General features: G+C 42.7%; 1 protein-coding gene across 6 annotated transcripts; it reads right to left on the bottom strand.

Moving 5' to 3' along the window:
• Window positions 1-72: 72 nt before the first annotated feature.
• On the bottom strand, window positions 73-13310 carry 14-3-3zeta (tyrosine 3-monooxygenase/tryptophan 5-monooxygenase activation protein zeta). Of its 6 annotated transcripts, none has more exons than XM_076896437.1 (5): window positions 13150-13310; window positions 6024-6331; window positions 5745-5868; window positions 3735-3895; window positions 73-3203 (listed from the first exon to the last, which is right to left on the bottom strand). In XM_076896437.1, exons 2-5 carry the CDS (start codon window positions 6321-6323, stop codon window positions 3048-3050), a joined length of 741 nt encoding a protein of 246 aa, XP_076752552.1. In that variant the 5' UTR covers window positions 6324-6331; window positions 13150-13310; the 3' UTR covers window positions 73-3047. The 6 variants fall into 6 exon arrangements, with proteins under 6 accessions (XP_076752552.1, XP_076752551.1, XP_076752547.1 ...); XM_076896436.1 differs by lacking the exon at window positions 3735-3895 and adding an exon at window positions 4363-4526; XM_076896432.1 differs by having other exon boundaries at window positions 3735-3898; window positions 13150-13309.
• Between the last annotated feature and the right edge of the window lie 269 nt (window positions 13311-13579).

The raw sequence follows: 13579 nt of genomic DNA on the forward strand, positions 1-13579 counted from the left end.
GGATTTCTAGGATCTCTAGACCTTAATTACCTTGATTACTAATTAAAGAAGCAGAATAGAAAGAAACAAAAGTGAACAAATATTTAACGTTTATTTATTCTTAATGTTGTAAAAAAGAGAACGATTGATTTTAACATTGAAACAAATGGAACTTTGTTTATTCGATCGATGAAAACTACGATTCCGTACTTAGAATTTAAGTAAAATACAAAAAGGACTTGTAATAATTGTCAAACAATTAGAAGCACTTGATTCGTACATATATACATATTAATCCGCCCCTGGACCGAACGTATCCGTTGCATTTGTACGCATTAATTTTCATTTACTATTTGACTTTTTCCCATTTTTAAAATGGCAACACGCACGTCCCTTCTAGGCGAGGCTTCGGTCGAGCCGATCACAGATCGTTACACATCTCTGATCTGCCTTTTGAGTCCGTCACCCCGAGTTGATGAAAATAATTATTGGAAACAAAAAGCAGTTCTATTCAAGTTTCTGTGGCGATATTATACGCGATCGATCAATATCTATAAGCGAGCATTACAAATTGGTTCTTTAAACGCAAAGAGAAAAAAAAAAAAAGAAAAAGAAAAAAAAGCAATAATTCGATATTGACACGTTTCACCTATGGAAACTCGCGAATAATAATTTGCCTATGAGACGCTCTGCAAGTATATTATATAAATTTGTAAAAGTGCAGCAAGTAATGAATTATCTTCGAATTCTATCGACAATTTCCACGAGATCGATCATGTCTACAAAACTGAAATATATATATGTATATATATATATATATATATATATATATATATATATATATATATATATATATATATATATATAGGTATCACTCACGCACATACATATATACGTACGTACATGTATAAATGCATGCGTACGTGTGATATTAATAAAAGAAATAGCAGAACAGTATAACTTTGTATACGCGTACACAATTTGTTCTCGTTTTCTTCCTTCTTTTACCGCGACGCTAGTGATCAGGTGTCTCTGGTTTATATAATATATACGAGAGAGCGGAGAAGAAAGATAGAAGAGAGGAGAGGGACTGAAATGGAAGAATGATCAAAGTACGCGAGATTAAAGAGAAATTAGAGAGAAGATAGACGCAACCGAATCGAAGGCTACAAAACGAGTTAAAAAGTTGGGCATGTCGAAAGAAAGTGGGAGAACACGGAGAGATATATTTTAAAGAAGATCGTCGCGTATTGATCAGCCATTTAAGAAATCGTAACTAGTGTCTCCTTTCTGCTCAGATATTCACGCATTAACAACGGACGGTCACGGTGTACGATGGATAAAAATGTATTTTCCGCTTCATGTACTTCACTCACCTCGATAATACAGCAACTGCGATTCACGAATTGAAAAATTTCGAAACACATGTGCGAAGAGATAAAAGGCAAACCATATTCTCCAAATTGTCTGAACGATTTAACCAACGATTTAAAACACATACGCACGCACGGCACGACACGCACACACCCGCGCGCGCGCGCGCGATAGAGAGAAAGATAGATGGAGAAAGAGAAAAAGGAAAGAGAAAAAGGAAAACGGTCACAAACACACACACACGCACACACACAAACACTAAAAAATGTAATGTCGTGTGCATGCGCGGGAGCGCGTGCACGCAAGAGCTTTCCAAATACTACTAACGTGCAAATGTAAAAAGTATAAAATGTAAAAATTAAGTCACCACCGATGTTGTTTTGGAACTTAATAACTTAATGTATTTTTACTCTCCTTTCTCCTCCTGCGTTCTTCCCTTCGTATAATAATTATCGTACTTGCTAGACAATGTGAAATTTAATTTAATGACAACTGGATATAATGTAGTTAGATTCATGCGTGCTTTTTTTCCTTTGACTTTGTTTCTTCTCGAATCTCTGTTTCGTTTAGCGATATTTTAGATGGTAAATAGTGAGCAGATCTGGGAGTAGTGACAGTGTTTCATGGTTACTTTTCGCATCCCGTGTCTCGTCCCAACGGCGAAATAGACATCTTTTTCTGTTTTTACACATCCCCCAAAAGACTAGTACATTGAAACGCTTTTTGTCGATCGGTTCGTAGATTCAACCATGTCTTTCATCTACCAGCGGTTTCCTCTTTTTCTCCTTTATACACAACATGTACAACACTTTTGTTCACTTCGATACTACTTTATCTTCGACAACGTTGTACGAAGAGACAGGGTTTGCGAAACGAATACTCTTCCTGTCCTTTCTTCTGTTCATCCATAATTTACTCCTTCCCGTTCTTCCACACAAGACACGAGTCGACACGCTTCTCTCAAATAAAGTTGATGCCAGAGACCGAGCAATTCTCAGGACTCGACCGCTTCCTTTAATTAAGGCTCGCGTTAATTCGCTGCCTTCTTTTCTCCTTTCCTCCGTCCAACGGTCGTGGCACCCCCTTTGGAGTCGAAACGATCGCGTTGAAAATTTCCGACAACTGCCAATGGCGGTGGCGGTGGCGGTGGCGGGTAAAAACGCACATAAGGACCGGTACGCGAATCGATCCTTCAAGAAAGGATACGGTCGAGATCGAGATTCTCGCATTCGAGCTTTCGAACCGGCCGTAATAGCAGTGGCGGATGGATGGCGCCGGCAGCGGTGCGCGGTCGCATTGGAACAAAGAGGTAACGATTTTCAAATAGAAGATTACAAGGAAATAAGGGTTCGGAAAGATGCGGCTGGTGGTGGTGGTGGTGTAACAATGTGGAAGAATGAAAGGATAGAAAAAAAGGAACGTAAAGGAAGGTGGACGGGGGGGGGGGTTGGATGAATAAAATGTCTGTTGAAGACAGAAAGAGTGATGAGACGGCAGGAAGAAAGTGGAGTAGCAAAAATGAGGATAATAGAGAAAGGAAAGGAAGAAGGAAACGAGGTACGCGAGGGACGAAAGGACAGGCGAATGGATAAATCGATCTCGGTTGGATGGATGGGTGAGCACTTCAAGGGACGGGGGGACGATAGAGAATAGGATGTTCTTATTAGGTTAGAAAGGACTTAAGCTTAGGAAGGTTAGTTATCTCCACCCTCCTGTGCTTCGTCCGCGTCACCCTGCGTGTCACTGGTCCAGAGAGTAAGGTTGTCACGCAAAAGCTGCATAATTAGCGTAGAATCTTTGTAGCTGTCCTCGTTGAGTGTGTCCAACTCTGCGATCGCGTCGTCGAACGCCTGAAACGTTTGTACGATCATTTTAATTGACAAATTCCATCTACTTTAAAAACATAGGTAGTCGTCGCGTGCGCACATGCACACGCGCACACACGCACACGCACAAAAGATTCTATTCAGCAATCGCGCTAAAGATACGAAACGAATGTTTAGTCAGTCACGCGAGATCACGCGAGTTCGTGCAAAGCAACAATCATCGGTAAATTCATTAGAGGAATACAGAATTTTACGAACATGTTAATATCAATTACGAACGATGCTGGAATGGTTTACCGGATACAGTGGAGACTCGTTATGGCAATCGTGATACGAAGTGCCGATCTTTCTTTTTTCTTTTATGGGTTAGTAAGGCACACAAACGCAACGCATTTACTGCGCAAAATGTGTGTGTGTGTATATATATGTATATATATATATATATATACCACGACACACTCTGATATCAATTGCCAATTACAAATAATGCATGTATTTCGCCAATATAAAATAATTATCCAATTAGGCATCAACAAATTGTCAATTATCCCTAACCTGTTTCGCAAGATGACAAGCTCTAGCCGGAGAATTAATAATTTCATAATAAAAGACGGAGAAATTGAGAGCAAGGCCAAGCCTGATCGGGTGGGTAGGCTGCATTTTTGATTTTGCTATGTCGAACGCCTCTTGGTATGCCTTCTGCGAATCCTCAACTACTGCTGTAATGCAAACCGTGAAATCCACATTAAAGATTGCATAAATCCCTAAATATAAAGTAACCACCGTTGATATAAACCTGTAAAGGTACACACGTTCGCACAGGCGTGCGCGATACAACTTGGAATAGGACACAGAATTCGAGAAAAAAGAAAAAAAAGAGGGAGAAGGAGATAAAGGAAGGAACGTAGAACCGTTAAACCCCTGAAACGCGCGACCCACTCTCTCGATTGGCGGACTAAATCCTCCGTTCGTAATCGCGAATCGGTGGTGAATGGGAGAATCAATGAGACGTGTAAGAAAACAAAGTGGAAAAAAAAAAAGTAGAAAAGGGTCTGCCCCGTTGCAAGGTAAAGCGAAACCATATTCTTGCCTCCACTGCATCATCGCCACCGTCATTTCTCTTTTTCTCTACCCGCGATTGCTGCAACTACCGGCATCTTCTCCACATTTTAATAAATTATACCTGTTTGGCCAGCTGGCAGGCCTTGTCTGGAGAGTTGATGATCTCGTAATAAAAAACGGAGAAGTTGAGAGCAAGACCGAGCCTGATGGGGTGCGTAGGTTGCATTTTTGATTTTGCTATGTCGAACGCCTCTTGATACGCTTTCTGTGAATCCTCGACTACCGCTGTAATGCAAACCGGGAAATCCAAATTACAATTTCTACAAACGTATTCAAAGAGCGTAACCGGCCTCCCTCTGTTGCGTCGTGCGCGGTGCGCATATCGAGAACTTTCGGATAGGAAGGATAGAGAGGAGGATAATAAGGGATGAATAGACGCGTGCCTTTACTATGCCGCTATGAGAATTAAAAATCCGGTCAGAGCTGACTCGACAAATTGAAAAGTTCATTGCGCTGTTTCCTTCGTCTTGTATACGATAAGGCCGAAATAATCATGTTTTAGCCTCCACTGCATAGCCGCCACCATATATACCACCATATATATGTCGCCATCTTTTCGCATCTTTTCCGCGATTGCTGTGAATTTTCATACGAGTTTGGTACGAGTATCGGTCTTCGCGTTTGCGAATTTATACCTGTTTGGCCAGCTGGCAGGCCTTGTCTGGTGAGTTGAGGATCTCGTAATAGAAAACGGAGAAGTTGAGGGCGAGACCTAGCCTGATTGGGTGGGTAGGCTGCATCTTTGACTTGCTGATTTCGAACGCATCCTGGTATGCCTTCTGGCTGTCGTCTACCACGGCTGAATATACATGTATATATGTATATATAGTAGGTAAAAAATGATCAGCAAAGTTTCAACCTATTCGCGACTAATCGTCTTTAATGTTTCTCGCGAGTAACCATAACGATAGAACTTGCTGTATCGTATTCTTTCAACTTTCAAGCTAAATTCGCAAGTAACGCTTCAGAATTCACGATTTTCTCGAATCCGCTTAAAAATCCAAGAACGTGCCAGAGAATAGCTTCGTTCGCGGGACATCTGCCGCGTTGCAGCTGTGCATCTTTTCCTCTTTAGTACAGCGCTACGGGGGACTGGGCACAGGTACGAGAGAGTATTGTCCGTCAACTGTCTATTCGAAGAAAGAGACGCTCGTCGACCGATCTTGTCGGTACGAACTCGATGTCAGATTACGCACTGGTCGACAAAAGTTTCTTCGACAGCGTCGTTGCTTTCAAAATGCCGCCAAAATACTGTGACGAATCGAAACGTACGCTTTCCTGTACTTTACTTTTTAAACTGTACGTTACTTTAGCAGAAGAGCATCGATGAACAATCGAATCAACTCTAGCGAAAAATGCGACCAAATGCGGAACGAATAAAAGTTATAGTAGCTGTAAATAACTGCTGGAGTGGTTTGTAAAAAAATAGGGCCATATACGTACCGTTTCTGGTTTCTCCGGTTGCGACTTCTGCGAGATACCTATAGTAGTCGCCCTTCATCTTGAGGTAGAATACTTTACTCTCGGCATTACCAGCCTTGGGGATCAGGTACTTATCAAGGAGTCCCTGCAACGTGAACGGATACGATTAACTTCCGCAAAAGGTATATTTACGCGATTCCACGAACAGCGGACGGATCTAAGCTTCGAGTAGAACTAGTAGAGTAGAAAGAAGAAATACACGTGGCACGGGCGGGAAGAAAAGTAGGTAAGGATTCTTACCAGCACGTCGTAACAGATCTCGCGAAGCTCCTTCTCGACCTTTTCCCGGTATTCCTTGGCCATCTGCTGTTTACGCTCGGAACCTTCGGTTTTCTGCTCGATCGAGGATATTACCCTCCACGAGCTACGTCTGGCCCCAACTACATTCTTGTACGCTACCGACAGCAGGTTCCTTTCTTCGTTTGACAACTCGACACCCGTTTCCGTGACTGCCTTCATCGCAGCTGCCATATCGTCATACCTTTCTGCCTGCTCGGCGAGCTTTGCACGCTGTACCAATTCCTCCTTGTCCACGGACATTGTGTCGGCTAGAAAACAAAGTAACTCGGATATATCGTGGAGCACGCAATTTCAATGTCGACAGGTTTGCTTTCTTCGACTATCCGGCAGTCGCTGCGTACACGCGTCAGAATAGATTTCACCGACGCGTTTAGAACATAGAATGACGTACACGCATACTCGGGACGAGCACGCGCTCCGATCTAACTAGCCGACGACTCTCGTCCGACGCGGCCGATAGACGCGCATTATTCATTACGCATCTACCTTCTACGCTCTCGACTTTCAACGAACAACAAATTCATTTAAACGAAATCTTTTTTTCCTTATTTTTAGCGCACTATCGCCACAGAGAGAGTAAATAATCGATTGAAACGCAAGTACAGAGAAAATGACAAAAACTCCTAGCAACGATCCCTACTATATAACGTGGGTATAGAGTCGTATGAGCACATGATGAGTCACTCCATCGGACCGCGTTACGAAGCCAAACCGTAGTAGGCACACATCTAAACACCTCGACTCCTTTTAACATACTTCTCGTTCGTCGACCGTGCGCGCGCGCGCGCGCGTGCATACATAGCCTTTTAAAGACTTTTGCTTATTGCATTTTCAGACGTGTTTTGTATTACAATTTTCGATATCGAAGAGATTTTTTTTACTTCCGAGGAAATTAGTCGATTGAGAATACACGAAATCGGTGAGACGTTTTTACGTTGCCGTCGATTCTCCTCGAATGAGTCACGATACACACACACACACACACACACGCGCATACGCACACCTACACAACTAAGAACGTCGCTGCCACGTAACAGGCAAGCCTATATATGTACGCGTACTATATGCAACGATTATAATTGCGTTTAAGAATGAAAGTAGTGAATCGTGATTACACACCGGAAGCGATGCTGTCACTTTACATGCTTTCCTACAGACACCTCTCGTTTCGTTTCGCTTGATCGCGATAACTCATTTTCTCAATTACTCTCATACGCATCGATTATCCTTCGATACTTTTCTCTCACCGTTTTAATATTTTCCAAGAAAAAAGATGAAAAGATGGAATCTCGTGTATACGATGCGAGCGTTTCTCTACTACTACTCAAAAAATATCGTTCGTTAAAACGGTGACAATATTATTGCAGACCATATTGGATGAGAATGCGCGCAACACGAGAAAGCTACAGACGGAAGAGCGTGCTGCGAGTGCACAACACACCTTCTCGATTTTAACACACGAATGCTCGACAATTGTAGAAGGTTTCAGAATTGTAAGAAGAAAATTACTTGTTGAACCGGTACAGAAATTGTCTACCTTTTCCCATAGTAAGCATGCGAATTGCTAAACGATCATTTGCAACGCGCCACGATGAATAAATGCACGTGACGATATATCAGACGGAAGGTCAAGCAGCCAGATTCTTCCTCGAAGAAACCCGGACAGAAATATTAAACCGGTAGATGTATTCGATGTCCTATATTTAATCACGCGCAATCACCTGGCTTTAGGTTAGCAGAGGAGGCTTGGCGACGCTGTTGCCGGATCTACGAGAGATTCGATGAGAAACCCTACGTTGCCAGTGAAATATTTCCGGTGCAGACTTTTCGTGTAAATTGCAACTGAAACGCAACGAATTTGATTCCGAATGGACGGTTCTCTGTAATAAAAAAATCCCGTAAAATAAGTGGTACAATAGTATAAATTACACGAGTTTCAAATAGTACTTCCATCGAAGCGAACGCGGTCTACGATAAAGATGTCGGCAGCGATCGAAAAACGTGACACCTATGTTACATCGACAAAACTATAAACTCTCAATCAGAAAACTCGCGTTTATCTCTGCCTCTATCTCTATATCGCCTCGTGTTCTCCGAACGCACATTAACCAACTTTTATTAGTTACTTTTCAATTCAAATACATTTATCCATGCGATGATGACGACGATACGTTCGCCGAGGAATCGATACTCGATCGGTTTCTACTATGGAAATAAAAAAAAATGTTGCGAGGCAGCCTCGCTTAAACGTGATTCAAGTGACAGAACGAGTAGAGACACGCTCAATTCAGACACGCAAAGTGGAAGCTTCCGTAGGAAGTTAGAAGCAAAGCTCTCGTTATCAAGCCGAAGGTCGCACGCGCGAAATGCTCTGGAAGAAAAAAAAATTACGTACGTTTATCGCGCGAATGGTTTGAGGTTATAGTCGACGTAGTCGCGTAGTTAAACCGAAGGGGGAGCAGCCAAACGGAGCGCCACGGCGCTACTTTCACGAAGCGAGAGCAAAATTCCTTAACCACGTTCGTTCGTTCGTTCTTTCTTTCTCTCTCCCTCTACCTCTACCTCTACCTCTACCACCACCTCTCTCTCTCTCTCTCTCTCTCTCTCTCCCTTTCCGTACCTCTACCTCCTCAACTAACACGCCCCGTCTTCGAGGCGTTCATGATCGTTTTGTGTCGCGATACAGACGAGACAAGCCAAGAACAAAGAAACCGACACAAAGTATCATTTTGCTTCCGGCGAAATGCAAATCGGCGTCACTGCGGAGTTCGCAACGATTCGTTTCTTCTGCGTCGCAGTATTATACCGCAGAGATCGATAGCCGATTCAGTCTCCTCGACTTCTCGAGCTAATCAATGGAACGTGTAACACTGGGCACCGTGTTTCTAGTACATTCTCGAAATAGCCGAAAAATTCGAAAGAAAATTTAAGAACGAAATATATAAATAAGAGAGTAGCGATCGTTTCGACTGTTGGCATGCGGGGTAAGAGTAGCTGGAGAAAAAGAAAGGAAAGTGGTAGATAGAAATAGAAAAGGACGCGTAAACTAAGAGAGTAGCGGTGTCTTACCTATAGTGTTAAAGTCTTTTGTACAATAAATACTTAAATAAATACACGATCAACGTATTCCGTAGTATCGCGTGAAATCGGGAAGGAATCCGAAAACTGACTAGATTCTCGGTACTGCTAGTTTCTTTTTGTCCGGGGGGGTAAAGAGCGAGAGCGTATTACGCGGAGAAACTACGCCGGGTCTTTTTCCTCAGTCTCACTCGGTTACGATACCACACATCCCTCAGTGACCACTCCCGCACAGTGACTGAGCCGGCAACGCTGCTCGTGGTGGGGACTCGGTGCGCCTCGTGCTGGGATTCGTCTTTACTCGGTTCTATTCGGCTCGGCTCGGTTTACCTCGGTTCTCCTCGTGGTCGAACCGAAGTATTGATCGGTTCACCCAGCATGGCCGGCTCGACGAGTTTGGGTGGGGCAGTGGCGCACGGCTCACCCTGTCCCGGGACGACACAGCCTGACGCGACGCGACGCGACACGATGCGATGCGACGCGACGCGACGCGACGCGTGCTACTCTACTGCGCTGCGTTACGCACTATACATAACATATCTACTCGCGTCTCTCACACCTTCCACGCATCGTCCTACCTACCTACCTATCTATCTATCTATCTATCTATCTACCTCCTCCTCTCTTTCGCATTCTCATCCACTGCATAGATTATTTCGCTCCCTCCTTCTACCGCTTTCTACAAAATTACTCTAACCACCCCTTTTCATACTCGTTTCAATCATCGTTCGATAGATGTATTTCATATGTTTCAGCAAATGCAGCATATTAAATAGTTGGATATCATCGTACAAGTATAGTTAAATCTTTGGTACGAAATGAAATGAAATGAAATGAAATGAAAAGCTATTGACGAAAAAAGAGAGACCCTTTTACAATCATACTAAACTTAAAGATAGTATGGTGTAGAAGATCGAGAGGAAATTCGTGTGAAAAAAAAATACCGAGCGATAGGTAGAAATAAGAGATAATTATGTTGACTACAATAGATATATTGAGAAGACAAGCGCAGAAATAGGATCCTTCTTTCGTTCTGACTGGTGAGGTTAAAATGAAATATTGATCCGCGGAGGCGCGCGCAACCCCTGCAACCGACCCGCCCTTCTTCCATGGTCACCATTTTCTATTGCTCACCCCTAGCTTCGTCGTCTAACTTCCTCCTCGTTATACGACTGTCTGCCAAATCTTCTTGAAATAGGTTATTTCTCGGCAATTGCGCTTTTCTTTTCTCTCTCACTGGCTAAGAATAATCGAAAAAATTACCTACTAATTTAAGCGTTGAATTCTTCGTGTAATTCTCACACTGTACATTTACAGTTACTCGGTATCGCCTATTGTTTCGATACAGAGAACACGGTGGGTTATGAAATTAACGTTCGAACGTATTGAACATGAATTTCGCACTTGATACGAAACAGCGGGTAAGTAAAATCAATGAAAAACGTTCGAGGAAAGCAATTTCGCATGCTTTGCGCGTGCTTGAGTTACTCGATATTTCGTAGAATGCCGATAGCGAGCCATAGAATGACCATATACAACTAAAACCAAACGAAACCAGAGGAAATAAAAAGCATGTAGGTGGATAGATCGAAAAGCGAAGAATCGTAAGTGTTGCGACACTGACCTTGTTCCGCATTTTCGAAGCTTCGACCGTCACGTGCAGAGTCGGTAGAACTGTAGAGTATACGGGAAATATAAGCAACGATCTATTGCTGGGAATGAAGAGCAACGACAACGTGCTACAGGTGGTGTAGCGTACATGTAGATATCGGTTGAGTGTACCACTGCTGTCGTCTATCTAGACATCTTTTTCCACGGCACATTTGTCCGAATGAAATTAACCCACGCCTCGCACTCGTTTCTCCGTATTTCGATACAATATCGGTATTTTCATTCACCTACAGCGAAAGCCTACGCTAACTCGAGCTCATCGATTCGGTCACCGAAGTGAGGAGGGCACCGTTTCGCGAACCATCGTCAAAATCAATAAAATTGTTCTTGCGACGTTCACCTTTTCGATTACGCTACAATATAATATATTTACGTAAAATATATTCGTAAAAACGTAACGGTGACCATACATGATGAAAGTTGCCCAAGTTTTTACCAGCGTCACCCGTCTTGGAATAGCGAGTGATGTCAAACTTGCTGTTTCGACTAGATTCTACACAGCTCGTTCAAATACAACTCGATTGCGTACCTATTCGCATGCGACGCGGTCGCGTCGAATATTGTCGTCGTCGTCGTCGTCCTCGTTGAACCGATACAGTCTTTTCAAATGTTAAAATTCTCTGGACACAGATGAGGAGCGTGTCATTGGGATCAGTTATTTGCGATAATGAGTACGGAGAAAAATTTCCGTTGCAACGGAAGACATTTTATTTGATTAACCCTCGCGACAAGGACAACTGAAAAAGTAAGAATGAAATCTAAAGGTCTTAAGTAAGTACTTAACGAAAAACAACGTACAAACAGAAGAAACGTATTTACGTGTACGGCGTGAGCACTTGAACAAGCGAACAACGAAAAGCCAGAGAGCGACTTGTGTCGTGGGCATCGTCATCGGCCTTGGCAAAAAGTGTAGGTCTCGCCATCGGCTCGAGTTGTTCAGTGACCGAGAAAGAGTAGGACAAAAGTGTGAGAAAGAAATGCGAGTTGACGGGGTCCCCCACTCGTACAAACGCCTACAATCGGCAAAAATTATCGGTGAAGAATCGTATATGAGACCAGCGATCGTGTCAAGTGGAAAGAAAAAGAGAGTAGTATTACATAGATACTATTATCTATGTAGTATAAGTAATTGAAATACGATGACCGTAGAGACCATACATCGTGTATTTGTTCTTGCATATCCTCTTGTCAAAACGCGTAAAACATTCAACAAGAAGAATTCTGCATTAGAGGAAATGAACTACGAATCGCGCGCGCATCACCCTGGTCAATAATAGGACGCTACGTAAGAGCGAGAGAGAGAGAGAGAGAGAGAGAGAGAGAAAGTTACATATCGATTAAAGCAGAGAAATCAAAATCGTATACCATTATTGGTGGTTAACTAGGTAGAAGGTAGAGACGGGAGAAAATGTTTATCGGCAGGGGATGGTATGCAATATCGCAAAGACGGTAATCGGTTCACTTGTCAAAGGGCGTGTACTCCATAGACAGTGCGCACACGCCTCTACGAAGATGGTCGCCGCGTGTCGTGCTTTAACGAGACTTGAAGCGTAAGCAGGCCGGATATCGTACGCGACAGGAGAAGTAAAAAAATTGCTACGTTATGTATCATCTTCGATTCGATCGTAAAAAGGGTCTGCAAGAAACAATCAATTGGTGTATAACGTTAATCCATTGGCTGTCATCCGGTGAAATATTATCTCGTAATGTTAATTTCGTTCAACCCGTGTAGAATACCATGGAAGGTGGTAATTTTCGAAATTCTTGTCAAGCACGAGCATAAGCATAAGCATAAAATGTAATTCCAACGCCGACTGCGTAACTAAGATGGCCGTAATCATTTTGTCCGTTTAGTAGTGTCGCGTTGTATGCATCGCATCGGTACGAACGGCAAATAATAACTACCTTCAGACTGTCTCCTATCGTGCTGCGATTTAACAATCTTTGTCAAGATGATAATTCGATAGACGAACGATGTAACGTTTATAACGTTTAGATTACGCTAGAACGGCGAAAGAAACGATTTCAATTAGGAAAATCTGAAAAGAAAAGAAAAGAAAAGAAAAGAAAAGGAAAGGAAAGAAAAAGAAAGGAAATAAACGAAACGAAACGAAACGAACCATTTCGAGTTACAGGTTATTTCAAGTGAATCGCGAGGAGAATTTAACGATTATTATATGGCTACGGGGTTCACACGACCCGTTGAATCGACTACACCTCGGTACTATTCCGAACCGATATTTCAGAAAAGATCACATCCAACGGGTAAAGTTCGATTTTCGCGCTTCAATACGAGCATGGTTGGAAAAAGACTCACCTTTCGAGTGTTCTAAAGGGCCTAGAAAATCGAGGCTGCGGTGTATTCAACGGCTCCCGTCCACTACGATCTCACAGAGTGCACTGGCGCAACGAGCGGAAACCGCCATTTTGAACTGCGTTCACTTGACGCTTTCCGCTCGTTCGAAATATAATATATTTTTCTTCATCGCTCCCGTTACTTCTCAAATCTGTTCGCTCTAAATAGTCCACTCTTGCCTTTCGAGTATATTTCAATATTTCTTTTCTCCCATTTGAAATTTTTGGATCCTTAATAATATCAACGATAGAATCGAGACAAACGTAACATTTATCATCGAGATTTATCGATCGTCTATACACACGATTACCTTTTACTTACTTAATAAGTAAATAATCTTTTAAACGTAGTTCGAAGCACGTGCCAGAAACAGTGTCGATGCCTGTGTCAT

The sequence above is a fragment of the Xylocopa sonorina genome, chromosome 6 (assembly GCF_050948175.1).
Source record: "Xylocopa sonorina isolate GNS202 chromosome 6, iyXylSono1_principal, whole genome shotgun sequence".
In the NCBI taxonomy this organism is placed as follows: Eukaryota; Metazoa; Arthropoda; class Insecta; order Hymenoptera; family Apidae; genus Xylocopa; species Xylocopa sonorina.